The sequence below is a fragment of the Cylas formicarius genome, unplaced genomic scaffold (genome assembly GCF_029955315.1).
Source record: "Cylas formicarius isolate icCylForm1 unplaced genomic scaffold, icCylForm1.1 PGA_scaffold_5__7_contigs__length_24384050, whole genome shotgun sequence".
Lineage (NCBI taxonomy): Eukaryota > Metazoa > Arthropoda > Insecta > Coleoptera > Brentidae > Cylas > Cylas formicarius.
This window is the reverse complement of record NW_026844341.1, coordinates 19552001-19570629: the sequence shown is the minus strand read 5'-3', so window position 1 is coordinate 19570629 and position 18629 is coordinate 19552001. Positions and strand designations below refer to the sequence as shown.

At 37.2% G+C, this 18629-nt stretch overlaps 4 protein-coding genes across 7 annotated transcripts in view; 3 read left to right on the top strand and 1 right to left on the bottom strand.

Moving 5' to 3' along the window:
• LOC132702616 (ankyrin repeat and death domain-containing protein 1A-like) overlaps positions 1-18629 on the bottom strand; it is a 114342-nt gene that overhangs the window by 45328 nt on the left and 50385 nt on the right. The gene's annotated exons all lie outside the window — the stretch shown is intronic.
• Positions 135-7311, top strand: LOC132702424 (uncharacterized). The gene is made up of 12 exons (XM_060671017.1): positions 135-274; positions 332-486; positions 538-738; positions 796-1026; positions 1512-1627; positions 1678-1905; positions 4306-4415; positions 5222-5376; positions 5428-5628; positions 5686-5916; positions 6880-6995; positions 7045-7311. The coding sequence occupies exons 1-12, from the start codon at positions 219-221 to the stop codon at positions 7276-7278; spliced, it is 2034 nt and encodes a 677-aa protein (XP_060527000.1). The 5' UTR covers positions 135-218; the 3' UTR covers positions 7279-7311.
• LOC132702147 (regucalcin-like) lies at positions 11567-12976 on the top strand. The gene is made up of 6 exons (XM_060670607.1): positions 11567-11701; positions 11753-11913; positions 11967-12170; positions 12221-12451; positions 12506-12621; positions 12674-12976. The coding sequence occupies exons 1-6, from the start codon at positions 11649-11651 to the stop codon at positions 12914-12916; spliced, it is 1008 nt and encodes a 335-aa protein (XP_060526590.1). The 5' UTR covers positions 11567-11648; the 3' UTR covers positions 12917-12976.
• On the top strand, positions 14692-17845 carry LOC132702035 (putative sugar lactone lactonase YvrE). The gene is made up of 6 exons (XM_060670434.1): positions 14692-14811; positions 14867-15027; positions 15140-15343; positions 15642-15872; positions 16114-16229; positions 17556-17845. The coding sequence occupies exons 1-6, from the start codon at positions 14753-14755 to the stop codon at positions 17796-17798; spliced, it is 1014 nt and encodes a 337-aa protein (XP_060526417.1). The 5' UTR covers positions 14692-14752; the 3' UTR covers positions 17799-17845.

Genomic DNA, 18629 nt, shown 5'->3' with positions numbered 1-18629 from the left:
AAATACTTTCCGTATCTTTTGCTGAGTTTTTTTCAACAATAAGTAGTCCTCGTTAAGCTCAAGCAAAACAAATGCTACATCGAAGTAACTATAAATCACCGGAGGTTAATATATCATACATATCGTCCAATGAATGACAGTGGTGTACAAAAAGAAAGTGGGCTCTATTATAAGTACCCGACGAAGCATAACCCGCGCACTAAAGTTACGAAAACGCTATGATGGGTAAACATCTGCTAATTTGGTTCGGGCTGGCCTTGATCTGCGCATTAGGGTAATTTTGAGTAACGAAAGACCACAAGCACCTTGATCGTTTTCTTTATATTTCCAGCACCTCTAAGAAAATCCTCCAGGTGACCGAATCCGTTACTCTTTCTCAGTCATTGTTCTGGGACGAAGACGAGCAATCGGTATTATTCGTTGACGTATACAATGCCGAGGTATACGAACATGTCTTTAACGGAAACACCACGTCAACCAAAATCGGTAAGCGTTCGTCTGTGAGCCGCTAAAAGCTACATAAAACAGGTATTTTAGAGGGAGAAGAAACGATATCTCTAGTAGCCCCAATAGAGGGTAAGGGAAAGCTTTACGTCGTTGCTGGACATCGGGACATTTTGAAACTTGACTGCAACGATAATCGAGAAGTAGTCAGCAAATTCGAAGCAATTGGTGAAATAGGGGATGGTGAGGTATTCTCCGACGGCAAAGTCGACTCTAGAGGGAGGTTGTGGATAGGTGAGGTGGAGCGTTTGCTCAGTGATCGATCACCAACTTATCTGTCCCACGTTACAGCCACCTTGGTTGTTAGCGACGAAGGCCCCTATCGATACGTGAAGGGAGCGGGGTCTATATACTTGATCACGGTATACCACAACGATACGGTAAAAATCGAAAGGAAACTCTCGAATGTAACTTACTCCAACGGAATCGAGTTCTCAGGCGACGACAAGCATATTTATATTATCGAATCGGATACGAGAACCATTCACCAGATCGAACTAGACATCGAAACAGGGGAATTAGGTATGATTTAGAAATTCTCTATACCCAGAACGATATTCGTTAGTTTTCTCTCCGAATGTTGATATTAAAACAATAGGTCTGATGCGCAATTATAAGTAACTAACGTTTATTTTAGCTAATTGACTTCGTATCGTATGGCTTCGGGTATACAGAGTGTTCAATGTGTGCCAAGAAATTGTTTTTTCCTATACGTTCTGCTATAGAAATTTGGTCTTGTTTTAATTAATTTGAATGATGAAAAACTTGGTGCGCCAATGGTTTATTGCGATTTCGGTAACAAATTTATTTTTAAATATGCAACACATAATTTTTGTTTAGCTTTGATTAGGGTACCTGAGTACATTACCGAACCAACTAACCAAACCCATTTTGTCATCATTCATTCATGAAGGAATGAATACCCCCCTGCATTTATATGATAACTGAAAGATGTTCATAAATACTACAAAAACTTTTTTTAATATTCAAAACTGACTTTTTTTCAGGCGATTCGAAGGTCATTTTCGATTTACACGACCACCCAAATCTACACGGATATCCGTCTGGTATCGTGTTAGACGGAAACGATGAATTAGGAGTATCGTTGTACGGTTCTGGCAAAGTAGGTGCCCTGCATTTCAAAGTATAAAAATCGGCTCTACTATTTTTTAGATTATTGCGGTGAATCCCCACACGAGCGAGGTAACTGGCATTGCAGATATTCCGGTGCCAAATCCCACGAGCCTGGTGTACGGGGGTCCCAAGTTAGACATCAAATATATATCCAGTTCTCGAAGTAATGTGCCCGAAAGTGACCTGGCGAAGGAGGTCTTTGATTCTGGAGCAATTTTCGCCTCGGACGCACTAGGCTCTGGATTCCAATCGCATAAAATTAAACTTGTTTAACTCATTACCGTACGAGTAATAAAATAATACACCATGTGTCCAATTGTTGTTTTCACAACCTTCGGCTCGGATGTTTTCGCCGACTGCTTACGCTAAACTGTGCTTAAACCACGGACCCTATAAAATAATTGACGCAGTACAACGCGTAGCAAATTCGACATGCTAAAGATTAGTGGAGAAGGAAAACAATTGCATTCGCACCGATTTCACTTTTAGCAACGCTGATAAGTCACGGGGCTACATGAGCAACGTCAATGGGTCCATAAATCATTTTATTACCATGATCGGCAGAAAAAAATATATAAACCACTATAAAATACAGTTGACCACCAAAAGTTTTTTTAGTGACCCAGATGGCACCATGATGGAAACCTTAATTTAGTTCGTTTTAGGCGTACCTTGCGATTTAGAATATTAACTACATTTCGATCTCGATTCTATATATCTGTCTATCCAGCACTCAGAGGAAGATCGTCCAGGTAACCCAACCAGTTACTGAGGACGCAGACCAGAATCACTTTTGTACGTCCACGTCTACGTACATGAGTACATGTCCAATTTTAGCTCGATCTTCAATAATAATAATAATAATAATAAACAAAATCAAAAAATTACAATTACGCAGTAGACGCACGTCTAATAAACAATATTAACGCTTTTTTGAAGGACTTTATTGTGGGGAGGTACGTTATAGCATAAGGTATTTCATTAAATAATTTAACTGCGTTATAGCTAAAAGAAAAAGTCACCGAAGTATGTCTAGGAACGCAATATCTGAAACAATGATTGGTGTCTCGATAATGAATATCATTTCCTTTGCAAAGTTTATCAAACCGTCAACCGGATCGAGCTGGATATCGAGACTGGAGAACTATCAGAAAAATTAACTTAACTAACGATATACGGTTCAGGACCGATAAGTAGGATATATCTCGAAAATTAAAACCAAAGTCAAGCTATTTCGGAAAGATCCAAACAAGGGCGAAGTTAATTAAATGGTATAGATGCTAGTCGCCGATGCCACCGGACTGACATACGGTGAACCGGACTTGGATATCAAATACGTGGCGAGTGCCAACTATGGAATATCAGAAGAACAGTTTACCAATAACTTTGGTCGTTATTTCATCATCTAAGCGCTTAGAATAAAGCAAAAAGTCACTTTTATCACGGTCCCTACCACCCTTTGGGGCTATCAATTCCCTATGACCACAAAGCCTCAGAAGGCGACAATGTCTGATTGTAGCTCGCGTGTTGTTCCACAAAAACAAACTACCCCTACCAGAAGCAAAATTTTACGTCAAAAAAGGTATTTCTAAGGAAGATTGTTTTTGAATTGAAAGTAGGATATTTGTTTCGGTTGTTTTACCTAGTTAAAAACAGCTGAAAAGCCCGATAATGCGGAATTGGTTTATAATTTGGGTGAGTGGGTAAAATTATATATTATTATCTTTTTGTCAAGTTCGTTTACGCTGGCTACGCTAATGAGCAGCAACAAAAAAGTTTTCGTTAATTTTGACCTTTAAGTTTTATAAATAACTAAAATCTACACTCCTATCCTCAAATTGGGAGACATATCAGGGGTGACGAATGACCTATTATTATATTGAGTGCCACACCCAAATTGTTTGAGAGCTTCGTCCGCAAATCTGACGGATCGACCAGCAATTTCTCTTTATCGCTTGTGTTGTGGAAGACATGGATAGAGTGCGTACACCGACTTTTCCGAGGCCTTCGACAGTGCCAATCATATTTCTTTTTTGAACAAGTATGGGAAACTGGGTGTTAGTGATGGTTTCGAGCAACATTTGTGAATTAATTTTTAAGGTGTCTCGGATTCCCAAATATGTAGTCATAGCACGCGTGTGGTTCTTTTGTGGTTTAAAAAACAATACTACGCTTGATTTAAACTCGAAATTGGTGATCAAGACAAACCTTGGGCGCCATATAGTATTTATAAGGTATATGAAGGAGGTCTAAGATATTGGGATAATGGAACTAGGTGATTTTTTTTGGAATAATAAGATGGAGAGAGCCAACAATCGCCATGAAATATTGCTTATCCGAACATCAAGTCTGTAGTGTCACGTGGCTCAGATGTCCTCTGAAAATGTACCCAATTTAAAAGATCCAATTTCTTTGATCCACAAATAAAGATACCCTAAGAGGTTCACTTGTTTATTGCATCGATATTCCTCATCTAATAAAGAAACTTGGTACAGACTACAATTCTCATGGCTGGAGGATTTTTATTATCTCATTCAAGAGAAGCCTTAAGCCTATTCTGTTACTTCTGAACCTGTAAATGAAAGTTAAGTTAAGTAAATCTGGAACTACTTCTGGAGAAAATGAAACACAAATACTGTAGTTCAATGAGTTGTGGTGGCCTAAAAGTGGAACTTCGACCTGGTCAGCAGTCCGGATATACGAAGTACCCTTTTTTTGTGCGAGTGGGACAGTAGGAACAGATCACAACATTGGGTGAAAAAGAAGTGGCCAAAATGGTTAATTTGACTCCCGGATAAAAAATATTCTTCACGATAGTCTTATTGGTAAACGAAAAATTCTCTTACCACCATTGCATATTAGATTAGAACAGATGAAGCAGTACGTTAAAGCTTTAAATTAAGATGGAACATGTTTTAAACACATATGTGGAAAATTTCCCGAGACGATGTTTATGGAGCTCATTTAGCTCCCCCCCGCCCCCAACCCTCAAACATATATAAAGGTAATGATTATCCATTCAAGCCTGTATTGCCTTTTTTCCATACCATTCGTAATATTAAATGGTTTGGTGGCAGCAATAGGCTCTTTAGCATGTGGGACTTTTCAAGTGTAAACTTTACAATAATTTTCGCATAATGTGTGGGTTTGCCGAATTCGAGTCCAAAACCAAATGTGACGATTAAAGCTCGCTCAAAGCACACACACACACGCACACACAATAAACTCCTAAATGCCGTTTATTACAAAGTTTCTAAATAATGTGATTCGCTTTTACGTAAAACGCTGTCCTTATCTTTTGCTGACTTTTTTCGAACGAGTCTGAGCAAAAGTAGTAACCATAAGTCACCGGAGGTTAATATATCATACATATCGTCCAAATGAATGACAATGTCGTACAAAAAGAAAATGGCTGCTATTATAAGTACCCGATGAGGCGTAACCTTCATGCTCAAGTTACGAAAACGTTACGATGGGTAAACAACTGCTAATTTGTTTCTGGCTGAACTTGGTCTGCGCTTTGGGGTAATTTTTGAACGATGGAAGACCACAAACACCTTGTTCGTTTTCTTTATCTTTCCAGCACCTCTAAGAAGATCTTTCAGGTAACCGAATCCGTTTCAGCATCTCAGTCATTGTTCTGGGACGAGGATCAGCAATCGGTGTTATTCGTCGACTTATACAATGCCGTGGTGTACGAACATGTCTTCAACGGCAACACTACTTCTACCAAAATCGGTGAGCGTTCATCTGTGAGATATTAGAAGCTACGTAAAAGGTGTACTTTAGAGGGACAAGAAACGATATCTCTAGTAGCCCCGATAGAGGGCAAGGGAAAGCTGTACGTAGTTGCCGGATATCGAGATATTTTGAAGCTGGACTGCAATGACGATCGAGAAGTAGTCAGCAAGTTCAAAACCATTGGTCAAATAGGGGATGGAGAGCAGTTTTCCGACGGCAAAGTCGACTCTAGGGGAAGGTTGTGGATAGGTGAGGTGAAGTGTTTGCTAAGTGGTCGACCACTAAATCATTTGTCCCTCGTTATAGCTACCTTGGTAAGCAGCAACTTCACACCATACCGTTTAATAAAAGGAGCGGGGTCTATATATTTGATCACGGTTCACCACAACGATACGGTGAAAATAGAAAAGAAACTTTCGAATGTGACCTACTCCAACGGAATCGAGTTCTCTGCCGACGACAAGCATATTTATATTGTCGAGTCGGATACGAAAACCATCCACCAGATCGAATTGGATATCGAATCCGGGGAATTAGGTACGATATGGCAAATTTGAAAAAATTTGATCAGAAAGTATGTGCAAAAAGTGTCCTCAAATGTTGACATTCAAAAACTATGTCTGATCAACTTTATTGAAATTAATTTACTTATCCGCACCATATTCAGCAGATAATAATAACCAAAAACGTGTAATTAATAATGCTTTAGTTTTAGAGATACAGGATGTTTCCTATTTTATAAAACAGTTTTCTAGAATTCGCTTTTAAATTTTGCAAGTATTATTGTCACCTAGAAGCAATTTTTTTGTTTAACCAAAAGCAAGAAACTTCAATGGTGATAATTAATTTATATTGACTTTATTTATTTTTGATTAACTTTTTAACACCTGCATTTATACGACACCCAGTATTTTTGCGATTGCAATGCAATAGTCAAAGTTAGTGTTGCTTAACCAAAGGCGCTCGTGAGAGAGGTTCATTGCAATTTTCGTAATCCATTTAGAACCGTCTAAAAATAAACTTCAATAGTGATAATCATGATTTTTGTTTAACTTTAATTAAGGTATCTAAATGGCATACCAACTTTGCACCACGGAAACGAAACATTTTAACACCTGCATTTGTATGACAAAAATGTGGAAACTTTTTGCAATAGTCAAAGTTGGCTTTGTTAAACCAAAGGCGTTCGTGAGAGGGGTTTATTGCAATTTTGGTAATTTATTTAGAACCGCCTAACAAGAAACTTCATACATATCACGATTTTTGTTTAACCCTCATTTATTTACATGAATTACTAAAACAGTGGCGTACCACTGCAACGAAGCATTTTAACACCTGCATTTATATGACACCCAGTATTTTTGCGATTAACTCTGCTCTTACATAAATGTGGACACTTAATGAAATAATCAAAGTTGGTGAACAAAATTTGTTTTTGAAAAATTTTCAGTGAACAATGGATTAAAACCCCTTTTAAGATGACATACCACAATTTTTCAGGCGCCTCGAAGGTGATTTTCGATTTGAACGACCACCCCCACCTCCACGGATATCCCGATGGTATCATCTTAGACGGAAATGGCGAGTTAGGGGTGTCATTATTCGGTTCTGGCAAAGTAGGTATACTATATTTCAAGGGACAAAAGTCAATTAATTATTTTCTAGATTATAGCGGTAAATCCTAACACGGGCGAGGTCACTGCCTTTGTCGATCTTCCAGTGCCCAATCCCACCAGTATGGTGTTCGGGGGTCCAAACTTAGACATCAAATATATCGCCAGTTCTCGAAAAAATTTGCATCCAAGTGACCTAGCTAAGGAAGTCTTTGATTCCGGAGCAATTTTTGCCTCGGACGCACTAGGCTCTGGGTTCCAATCGCATAAAATCAGACTTGTCTAACTCGGCAATCGGAGAAATAATAAAATGATGCACCATGTGTTCGAATATTGTTTTGGCAATCCTTCGGGTTAGTCGTTCCACTTAACTGCTAACCCTAGCCCTTGTTTAACCTTAAACAAACAAGAATTTACCCTATGAAATAATTGACGCAGTGGAAAACGTAGATGATCGAACATGCTAGAGATGGAACGGAGAAAAAAAAATTAAATAAGAACTGTATATACTTTTTACAAAACTAGCAAACGTTTCGCCAATTATCCTGTTGGCTTCTTCAGAGCTTGACTGAAACTAGCTGGCATTTTACTCTGTTCCTGCTTATATATTGTTTGAGGGGGGCGGAGCTAAATGCGCCGCGGTTAAGATTTTTATGTTGCTTATCGATTTCTATAGATTCTCGGATTCTTCGCTGGTAGAAGAATCGATTATATGCAAGAATTTAAGTTTTATCGAATAACATTTTATGTCCGGCTTCGTGATTGTGTTCGGCAACTGTTAATTGTGTATTTGTCTTAAGGCTATTTCATGTTCTTTGGGCCTAGTTGATATTTTACGTCCGGTCTATCCAGTGCATTCTTTGCCGCATGGTTTTCACTTTATATTTCTTTAGAACTTTTGATATGTGTTTTGAATGTAAGGAAGGACCACAGTGGCAAGTGTAGGATTGCTTTCGGCCTCATTGCTATTGAAAGGTTGGTATTTTGTGTTGGAACGCTTAATATCTTAAATGTGGAAATTATTAGAGAAAGGAGCAAAGGTAAGGTGCTTTAATTCTGGGTGTAGTGACTCGGGCTGAGACGACTCTGTAAACAAGACAGTTGATAAGCGATGATTTTTAGGCCGGATGGTGATGGGACTATGCATTAGGGTATCAGTCTAGATGAGTAGGTTTTTCGTAAAAGCAATGACCCAATTAGTTTCTTTCTAAAAAATCTATAGAAAGTTACCGAAGTGTGTCTAGAAACGCAATATCTCAAACAATGACGGGTGCCGGGATTATGAATATCATTTTCTCTGCAAAGTTTATCAAAAAAGCACGAGGGTTCTTGTTGGAGTTTAGTTAAAAAACAAAGGTGGCTAACTGAACTTTATATCGGTCCTCCAGATTGAGAAAACCCGAATCAGAGAGGCGCTGGGAAATGTGGTGATACTTTCTGAGATTATAACTAATAGTATAGCTGGCTAATAGAAGTGCAATAAACGACATGGCATAAAACTAACATATCACTGAGCTTAAGTAATAAGTAAGTAATAAATAAGTAAGTAAATAATCCAATACAATAATCCTCTGAAATTTTGCTACTCCTGTAACACATTAAATTTTAAAATGTCAGCTATCAGGAAGATATTTATGAGGAGCATTGTTATTTTAAATTGAAAGTAGGATATTTGTTCTGGTAGTTTAACTAGTTAAAAACATTTAAAAAGCACGAAAAATGAGGAAAAATTTCAGTGAGTGGGTAAAATTGCAAACAATTAAATTTCTTTTTATCTAGTTCTTTTACGGTAGTTACGCTAATGAGCAGTAACACATCAGAGGTGAGGAGTTACTGATCTGATCGTTCTTTTTTCTTATTCTTACTATCAATACCTTCGACAGGGTCACCTACGTTTTTTTTGTACAAGTGTGGCAAACCGAGACTCAAGTTGAGAGTGTGAATTAGTCCAGGGAAATAAAAGTTTCTTCAGGAGTTCTCAGAGTTCCAATCTCATACCACTTCTCTTCAACGTATGCATTATTGATGTTGAAACAAATTTTCTTCCTTTTTCTGACGACTTGAAGTTGTATAAGAGAGAAAGATATTATCCAGCTGCAATCAGATTTGTGCTTTAGTGCAATAGTGACGGGAATTAAGAATGAAAAAAATGCAATTAGTTAGTACAAGCAAAATTTCCCGGCCTGACATAGATGCAGCTCCAATAACGCGTCTTCTTTTAAATATATATCTTAGTAGGCTGCGAAAAAAAAATTGAAGTCTTGCGTCAAATAGTTTTTTATTGACAGCATTTTAAACAAGACGTATCCGAAAAAATGTCGCAAATAACGCAAATTGAGTATAGAGCAGTCATAAAGTTTTTGACAAAAGAAGGGGTAGCACCTAAAATTATTAAAGAAAGGCTGGATGGTGTGTACGGCCATAGTTCTCCTTCGTATTCTATAGTGAAATAATGGGCAAAACGTTTTCGAATGGGTCAGGAGTCCATTGAAGATGATTCAAGAACTGGTCGACCAGTAGAGGTCATAACGGAAGATATTGTTGCGATTGTCGAATAGGAGGTATTTATTATATTAAAGAAATCTGAGAAATTATTAAGCTTTCTGATACAAGTTTGGTCGCATCCTACATGATCAGGTATGCATAAAGTTAGTGCAAGATGGGTTCCTAAAAACCTTTCGGCTATTCAAAAACAACGCCGTGTCGAGTGTGCGCGGTCTTTTTTGGAACCCTGTGGGTCGGAACCGAAGCCTCTGATAGAAACTATGGTGGCGGGAGATGAAACTATGGTTCTCTATTATGACCCTCTATCGAAAAAAGAATCAATGGAGTGGCGTCGTAAGGGTGAAGCACCTCCAAGAAAATTCAGAGTCTGCCAGTCAACAAAAAAGGTGATGGCCACGATCTTTTGGGATTGTAAAGGAATTCTTTTGATAGATTTTAAAGAAACTAATACCACGGTCAATGGTAAATTTTACGCAACATTATTACATAAATTGCGAGGGTGCATACGTGTAAAACGTCGAGAAAAACTGACCAGAGGCGTGTGTCTTTTGCAGGATACCAACACCTGTCCACACGGCTGGTGTTGAACAAGCTGTCATTTTAAAGTGTGGGTTCCAACAGATAGATCATCCTCCCTATAAACTAGATATGACCCCAGATATGATAGTCCAGATATGAGGACTTACGTGGACGGCGGTTTAACAACGAAGCTGAGTTAAAAGAGGCTGTTTTAATTCATTTTTTTATTTTTTATTATATATATAAATATATATATATATATATATATATATATATATATATATATATATATATATATATATATATATATATATATATATATATATATATATATGATGACACTATATTCCGGGATATCATCCGTTCGCTCGTTGAACTCCGACTGGAATCCTGCATCCGACTGGAATCCTGCAAATCTTGCATCCGACTGGAATCCTGCAGACGTTTCGCCAAAATCTCACTTGGCATCTTCAATGCTCGCGCTCCGAAAACACCTCGAACAGCGTTCGAAGTGTTTTCGGAGCATTGAAGATGCCAAGTGAGATTTTGGCGAAACGTCTGCAGGATTCCAGTCGGATGCAAGATTTGCAGGATTCCAGTCGGATGCAGGATTCCAGTCGGAGTTCAACGAGCGAACGGATGATATCCCGGAATATAGTGTCATCACATTTTTCCATCCGTGAATCAATACGTGAGAATATATATATATATATATATATATATATATATATATATATATATATATATATATATATATATATATATATATATATATATATATATATATACATGTAGATATGCATTCTGTATTCAAGTTATATTATTAATTGTTTAGCTGTAATCATTATGTTTATTGTTATTTTAAATTTTAAATATCACAAAGTATACGATCCTGTTGTTATGTGTATTTCTGTGCACGGTTTTTTTTAATAGAAGTACATACAATATTGATTCCATTAAATGGAATTGGGAAACTTGTTAAACTTAGTTGCCTTAACAACCGTTGGAAAACAAAATAAAAAAATAAAAAATATTTGTCAAAATCCAGGAAATATGTTGCACATGGGCTTTCGGCTGTTTGTATTCTTATGATGAATATTAGATAAATATGATTTTATATGTGGGAATTTCCCAGCAACAAACGGTTTTTTTTTGCAAAATGTATTTGTATAGCTTCGACCAAGACAAATATAAACAAATAAAACAAACAGTTTTAAACATGTCAAATAAGAGATTTTTTTGTTCTAATCTACCTGTAACTAATGCCTCCCACAAGTCGTTTCAAATTTATTGCCACCAAATGAAAAACAAATGTTAAAAAAACGCATTTAAAATGTAGTAAATAAACAAAATATGAGTCGATTACTCGCGGGTCGAGGAAAAATGGAAACATTCCTAACCACAAATAGCCTAAAAAAAAACACGAAACCCACCGTTAAAGATCTGGACGGTAACCCCTCGAGAAAAAGAAACCGCTGGTAATTAAACAAATAAACGGCCACTTTATCAGGATGCGTAAAAACAAGTGACATGCTAGAAAAAGGGACATAAATCAGAGCGATAAACATTGCAAATATGGAAACCAACTATATAAAGGCAAACCTTTCCACGACGTATTAATAAACCTTCAAAATGGAATTACTTTTCTATTTCGTCTTGGCGTTGGGCGCTCTTTTCGTCAGCGGGTAAGCAAAGCTAGCGCTTCGAGGCATTTTAAGGAAGCGTCGGTTGCATAGGGAGCAGAATAAAGCAATTGTCGAAATCACACCCGTTATTAACGTGACGGAATCCATATTCGTGGACGACGAGCACAAAGTCATATATTATGTCGATGCCCTTGGAAATTCTGTCTACAAACATGCCTACGAGAGAGGAGAGACGAGCTCGATTGAGATCCGTAAGAAATCGCTTCTTTCACAACAATTTTCATAGCCGTTAAAACCAATGCAGCCGCGAAGACTGTAGGCGCAGCCATACCAATCGAAGGTAAACACAACGAATTCATCGTGGCAGCACACCACGAAATCCTGCGGGTCCATTGGTCGGAAGAGGACACCGCCGAAAGAGTAACCAAGTTGCACACGAACCTCAAACTAGCAAGTAACGAGAGGTTTTTCCAAGGGAAAGCGGACGCTAAGGGGCGTCTCTGGATTAGTTAGTGGGTGAGCTGGGCATGCCTCTTATTAAAATTGAATCTTCTGCAGGCACCTTTCGGGTAGGGAAAGGAGGTCCAGCTGACGTCATCCGCGGAGGCGGAACGTTTTACTCGATAACGGTACACAAAAACCATTCTACTACCATCGAGAAAAAGCTCTCGAACGTGAACGTTGTTACGGGTCTAGGCTGGACGCAGGACGGTCGACACATGTACTACGTAGATGCGTACAAGAGGAAGGTGTTTAAATACAATTTTGACCTGAACAATGGCGATCTAGGTAAGACCACTTGGTGCCCCTAATCTCCGATGCGATGATTTTTCGTGTTTGCAGGCCACAGCAAAGTTCTATTCGACTTGGACCACCATCCCCATCTTCACGGCGACATCCACGGTTTAGCTGTGAAATATAATGGTGCCGTGGTGGTCTCCCTGTGGAACGGGGGTGCCGTAAGTGGGTGGGTAATTGATCGCAAGCAACGAAGCATTTGTTTGTTGTTAGCTGGTTCTCATCGATGGACATGATGGGTCGATTATCGAGAAAGTAACGCTGCCGATACAAGTCCCTACGTCCTTGGCGTGGGGGAAGGGGTTGGGACGAAACGTCGTGTTGGTAGGCTCGTCCAGAATACCACTGACGGAGGAAGAAATAATCCAAAATCCATTCGATTCAGGGTCGGTTTATCTTTTGAACCGGGTTAACTGCACAGGTGTACCATCTTTCAAAATTCGTCTGGCTGACTAACCCAACATTTTTTGAATCCGATGCTAATAAAGTGTAAATAGAAAGTGATTACTATTGAAATTAGGTTTAATTGCTCAGTCACCTTTACCCAGCTTTCCCAGCGTTCCTCCGATTTTAAGAAAAAGATTTTTCAAATTATTTGCCAAAAACGGATTAGTAAAGTATGATGTCTTGGATAGCCAATTTACCAATGATATTTTCAAATTTTTCAAATAGTAATTGACGTGTGATCGGGAAAATAATTAAGGAAAGAGAGTATACAAATAATATAAAAACCTAACCAAATAAAAAAATTGTTTTGCATTTGCCGCTTGTATTTTAGAAATTTTTCAAAAAAAAAATCCAGTGATGACTGTTTTTCATTAATTTTTATTTTATTTAATTTTAAGAACTTGGTTATTCCTATACTACATTTCCAAAAGTTTCAACTACTTTGATTTTTCCTATAGGCGCCATATCGGATATTTGCATTACAAGTTGTCCTGTTAGTTACAAAAATCCAACAAAATACATATAACAATTGCTCCTTTCCTTTGGAATATATTGCCACCTACCAACATTTTATTTATATTTGCTGAGCATGTAATAAAAATACAACTCCATTCACATGTGGACATAAAAATATTTTTTTCTGGTGTACTTCTTTCTTTAGGGAACAACATGTATATGCTATAGCATTACTTGGCTTCTTCAGAACTTAACTGAAATTGACTGTACCTGTTGATTCCCATATTGGTGACAGGTGAAGATCTGAGTCACGGTTTAGGTTGTTAGGTTGCTTATAGATTTCTATAGACTCTCGGATTTTTCGTTGGTAAAAGAATTGATTACATAAGATAAGTGGTAAACCTGGTTTTGGCGTTATGTTTCTTAAGAACTCTTGATATGTGGTCAGTCTTGAATGTAAGGAAGGACAACGGTGGCAAGTGTGGGACTTTCGGATTCATTGCAATTGGATGGGTTTGGTGGAGTGTATTTTGTGATGGAACGCTTAATATCTTTAATGTGGAAATCATTAGCTGTTCCCGACGTTTGTTCAAAAATTTGACTCTTATAAGAAACATATGTTCCAGATCAGCATTCCTCAATTAATGTGAGAAGGTTTGGTGCCAGATTCTCGAATTTTTATATATATGCAACGATGTTGATAGTTTCAGGAATAGGGACTTTAGTAAAGAACAGATGTCCTTACTTTAAATATAAAATTTTGAGACTTCCCTTTTTATTATCAAATCACCAAAACATTAACACCTAGGAGCCCTCCTTAAGCTTGTGGTTTGTTTCCCTTACATTTCCTGTTTGTATGAAAGAGGACATTTTTATATTTACTCTCAATTTTTTTTATTAAATTCTCATCGGTAGTTAGAGATTTGGGTTAAGTAGAAAAACATCTCGTACAAGTATTGAGGTGAATTTTGACTTTTCATTGAAGTTTTTTTTTAATGTGTATTATTTGAAAGAAGTCTATTATTATAATTATTATGAAATACTAAATGAAATGTAAACTTCTTAATACCTTCCATACTGCAAAAAAAAATCCTAAAAACAAACGTTGTTTCGAAAGATAAGTTCAGTTGTCGCTATAGAAATAAAACTAAACAAACAACCTTATATACATAGTATGCGTAGGTTTGATTATTAAACGCTGCAGAACCTTTCACGCAAATAACAATTATAATTAATTGCTCCTAAAAACCGTTACTGTCAGTGCAGTGCGTCAGTAAATATCATAAATTTTAAAAACCGTTTAAAAGCACTGACCAAAAAAGTTATTTATTGTCGCTACAGATATTCTATAAATATTGATGGTCGCGAATATTTGAACACAATTGTTTGATGAAAATGGCGCTTTTCACATTAATTTTCGTCGCTCTTGCGGCTTTTCACGTGGAAGGGTAAGTACGGGACGTGTTTAGGACGTCACGAGATAATTCATCCCCTATCGCGCAGGATATTGCATCAGTCCATTAGCGAGATTACGCCCCCAGTTACCGTAGTCGAATCGCTTTTCGTAGACGACGAGGAAGGAGTCATATATTACGTTGACGTCATCAGCAGTAAAGTCTACAAGCATTCTTACCACACCGGAAAGACGACTTCGACTAAAATCCGCAAGTATTCCTGTTAACATTTGCCCGACCCCACATCCCACACCAAGTTATTGATCCATGAATTTAGTCCTGCAAAATTTTGAATTCGTATTTATATTCGATTACTGTTTAGCAACTGAGTCGGTGGGAGCGGCCATACCAATCCACGGAGCGAAACACCACTTCCTGGTGGCGGCCGACCATCACCTGGGCATACTCAAGTGGGATGGAGAAAACGATTCCGGCAACATCACAAAACTGAAGACCGACTTGAAATTGCACAAACACGAGAAACTCTTCCATGGCAAAGCTGACCCGGAGGGAAGACTTTGGATAGGTATAGCGAATTAAAATGACATGGCATACCATACTGTTTCTATGTCTAACGGTATTTCAGTGATCTACGTTTGATATTAACATTTTGCCTATAACAGATCTTGCACACCTCTGGTTCCAATTATTTTCCCGATAGACCCAATAGTTTTCGAGGAAACAGAATTTAAAAAATAAATAAAAATAGAAGTGAATATGTACATCTGTGTCAAATATTAGGTGGATTGCTGCAAATTTCGAATGCTAGGAGCCTTTTCTAGGAAAAATGAACGAAAAATCAAGTTGCCGTGGTTTGATTGCAGGAACAATTCGAGTCGAAGACAAAAACGGGGGGCACATTGTCGAACGAGGTGGGTCTTTGTACTCTATAACGGTACACAAAGACCACTCTGTGAAGGTGGAAAAGAAACTTAATCACGTCACTATAGTAACGGGATTGGGTTGGACCCACGACAACAAATCGCTGTACTTCGTGGACTCTCCAACAAGAAAAATTTTGAAATACCATTTCGACCCTGAAAAAGGGAGTTTAGGTAGGTTCATCTTACTATATAATGGACATTTTCGACTTGAACTGAGGTGGCTTTTACTTGATGAATATCCATTTAACAAAATAAATAAGAACTAAAAGATCAGATTTTCACGAAATTATATATTTTCACATAACAATTTTGTCGACAACACCGTGTCTTAATCACGGTTTTGTCGAAACAGTTGTCATGTGAAAATATGTAATTTCGTGAAAATCTGAACTTTTAGTTTGACCATTTGTAGGGAAAAGTGAGGTGTTTTTCGATCTGGATCACCACTCCAAGTATCGCGGCTTACCTCACGGCATCACTCTGAAGTACAACGACAACGTCATACTCGCCTTGTGGGAAGGAAGCACTGTAAGTAGCGTGGGTTCAGTTTATCTTGATAAAATTTTGATTGTCTGAAACTATTTTACTTTTTACGAAACTTCTGGATTCCTCCTGCGTCGGTCTAAATTGCTGACGTTTCGCCAATCATTCTATTATATTATATGTTAAGCTTGAGGCTCAAACAGACACACCCAAGGAAGCTATTGCAATGGAAAAAGTGTGCTAATGGTTTTTCTTCACTACTATGGGATTACATTTTTAACCATCTAAAATAAAATAAAAATTTCATGGTGTTTAGAATGTTACATTATATTGTTCATTTTCGTTAAAGGCATAACACAATCAACAGAATCAAAGACCAAAGACCGGTCAAAGAATTAACTGTAACCGAAAATTACCATCGTAAGATGATACATAGGGAAAGTTATAATGGTCGAGAACTTGAAAATCTTATCATAAAAAAAAAACAAAAATACTTTCGCTACCTGGAAAGTGTTTTTTGCTTCCAACTTTAGCTTATGATGGGCCAACCTGTATCTAAGCTAAATTTCAAGACCTACAGCATCAAAAAAGATTCTGTTCTCAAAAAGCGCAGCTTTTTTATACAGCAATACCACATTGATAAGGTTACAATAATAGATTACGTACCTTTATTTTTATTGCCAATTTTTTTTGTATTGGAATCAAAGTTTCTTTTTAATACTTTTGAATTGACAATTTATATATCTTTGGTATATTCTGTCAAAAAGTATTTTAGTTCAAGTTAGCAATAATTATATTCCAAAATCCTATTTTTGCTTACCATGTTCTAGAGTAGTCTTCCTAGATAAAAATCACAATTACTCAGAATTAAATTTTATGGACCCTCATTTTTTTCCCTTGTACTCTTCAAATACGTACCGATGAAAGTTTGTTCACTTCAAAAAAAGTGGCAATAGATAAAATACGCGATATAGGTCTACGAATAATGCTAGGGAGCAGTCGGTTAACAGTTTGGTGTTATAGACAGGCATCAAAAAGTAACTGGAGATCATTATTTGCATCTCCTGGAACACAATATAGTACCATATACAGAAATCTCTGCCTAAATATGTCGACACAAATAATAATAAAAAGCCTCTGCAGTTAAGAGACAATTCGGGACTAATGATTCAATTGAAACTTACAAAAAATGTTCTTTTAAAATATACAGTTTGTTCCATTTAAGAAAGTATCAAATAGGCTTAGATCTCAGAAAATTGTGTTCGCTTGTAGCAAAAAAAAACTTTGCTACTTATTTTGTTCTTTTATTCATCTTGATATCTTTGAAAACGAAAAACTGCTTACGGATCCGTCATTAACGCTTGCCTTTAGCTTCTTCATATCGATGCAAGAAATCACACGGTCATCGAAAGAGTGCATTTACCAGTATCTCATCCTACGTCGCTGGCGTGGGGAAAAGGGGTCGTACCAAACACGATATACATTGGAACAGGCAGACTCACTCTCACGGAGGAGGAACTGAACCACAATCCTTTTAATTCGGGGTCCGTGTTCACGCTCGACAAGATGGCCTGCGTCGGTTTGCCCTCGCTCAAGATTCAACTTGCCGATTGATTTTGCAGAATTATTGAAAAATAAACGTCCCCGTTGGAGTAGAGTAACAGTGGTTTGATTTCATCGTTTCTTTAACTATTGTTAAAATTTGAGATTTTTCCAGAAACCAATCTTGAAAATTCATCTTTTTGAAAGGAACCCCCATATTTCATTCACTATTCTTAAAAAGCAATTAATATCCCAAAAGTAAGTTTCTATAAAATTGAAATATCTTCATTAGGTAGACATGCAATTATCAATCAATTCGATTAAAAATTTAGAAAAGTTAGGAGTTAACGAAAAGTTTAATTAACTTCAGAAGTTTTCATTAATTACGCATCAAAACTGAAAGCGATTTACTGAAGCCTCTAAGTTCTAATAAATTATCCCTAGGAAGCCCTGTAACAAGGTAATTATCAAAATAGAATTCAATTTTGTGATACGCTTCTGACCACACCCAGCAAGCTTTTAAAGAAATTTAACTGCTTTTGAAGTTTTCTGTCTTCTCAAAGATGATATAGCAAATTTTCTAATTTCCTGTAAAGCATTAAGTTGAGGAGGAATCCAGAAGATTTGTAAATAATCAAAATTGTTGGAAATGTTCCCCTATCGCTGGGTCAGGCTTCTAGGACCGTAAAATTGACCAGATAGATCATTCCATTTTTGTAGAGTAATTAAAAAAAACATATGTTCAATCGCTGTACAAAATAAACATAAACTGCGCCAAAGAGTAATAAGTTGAATTGAAGAAGTAGATAGAAGAGAACTGTTTCAATAATAATTCTCAATTCTCGAAAATATTCTGCATAAGTTTGAAAATCTTAATAGATAAAGTTTCTAAACTGGATGGTG

What these genes read in the sequence shown, in the direction of transcription:
- LOC132702035 (XM_060670434.1), top strand. Translation starts at nt 14,753, where the DNA reads ATGAAAATGGCGCTTTTCACATTAATTTTCGTCGCTCTTGCGGCTTTT. An exon ending in CCCTGAAAAAGGGAGTTTAG is followed by an intron (nt 15,873 to 16,113) that starts GTAGGTTCATCT and finishes GACCATTTGTAG; the next exon opens with GGAAAAGTGAGGTGTTTTTC. An exon ending in CCTTGTGGGAAGGAAGCACT is followed by an intron (nt 16,230 to 17,555) that starts GTAAGTAGCGTG and finishes GCTTGCCTTTAG; the next exon opens with CTTCTTCATATCGATGCAAG.
- LOC132702424 (XM_060671017.1), top strand. Translation starts at nt 219, where the DNA reads ATGATGGGTAAACATCTGCTAATTTGGTTCGGGCTGGCCTTGATCTGC. An exon ending in TATCGAATCCGGGGAATTAG is followed by an intron (nt 5,917 to 6,879) that starts GTACGATATGGC and finishes ACAATTTTTCAG; the next exon opens with GCGCCTCGAAGGTGATTTTC. An exon ending in CATTATTCGGTTCTGGCAAA is followed by an intron (nt 6,996 to 7,044) that starts GTAGGTATACTA and finishes ATTATTTTCTAG; the next exon opens with ATTATAGCGGTAAATCCTAA.
- LOC132702147 (XM_060670607.1), top strand. Translation starts at nt 11,649, where the DNA reads ATGGAATTACTTTTCTATTTCGTCTTGGCGTTGGGCGCTCTTTTCGTC. An exon ending in CCTGAACAATGGCGATCTAG is followed by an intron (nt 12,452 to 12,505) that starts GTAAGACCACTT and finishes TCGTGTTTGCAG; the next exon opens with GCCACAGCAAAGTTCTATTC. An exon ending in CCCTGTGGAACGGGGGTGCC is followed by an intron (nt 12,622 to 12,673) that starts GTAAGTGGGTGG and finishes GTTTGTTGTTAG; the next exon opens with CTGGTTCTCATCGATGGACA.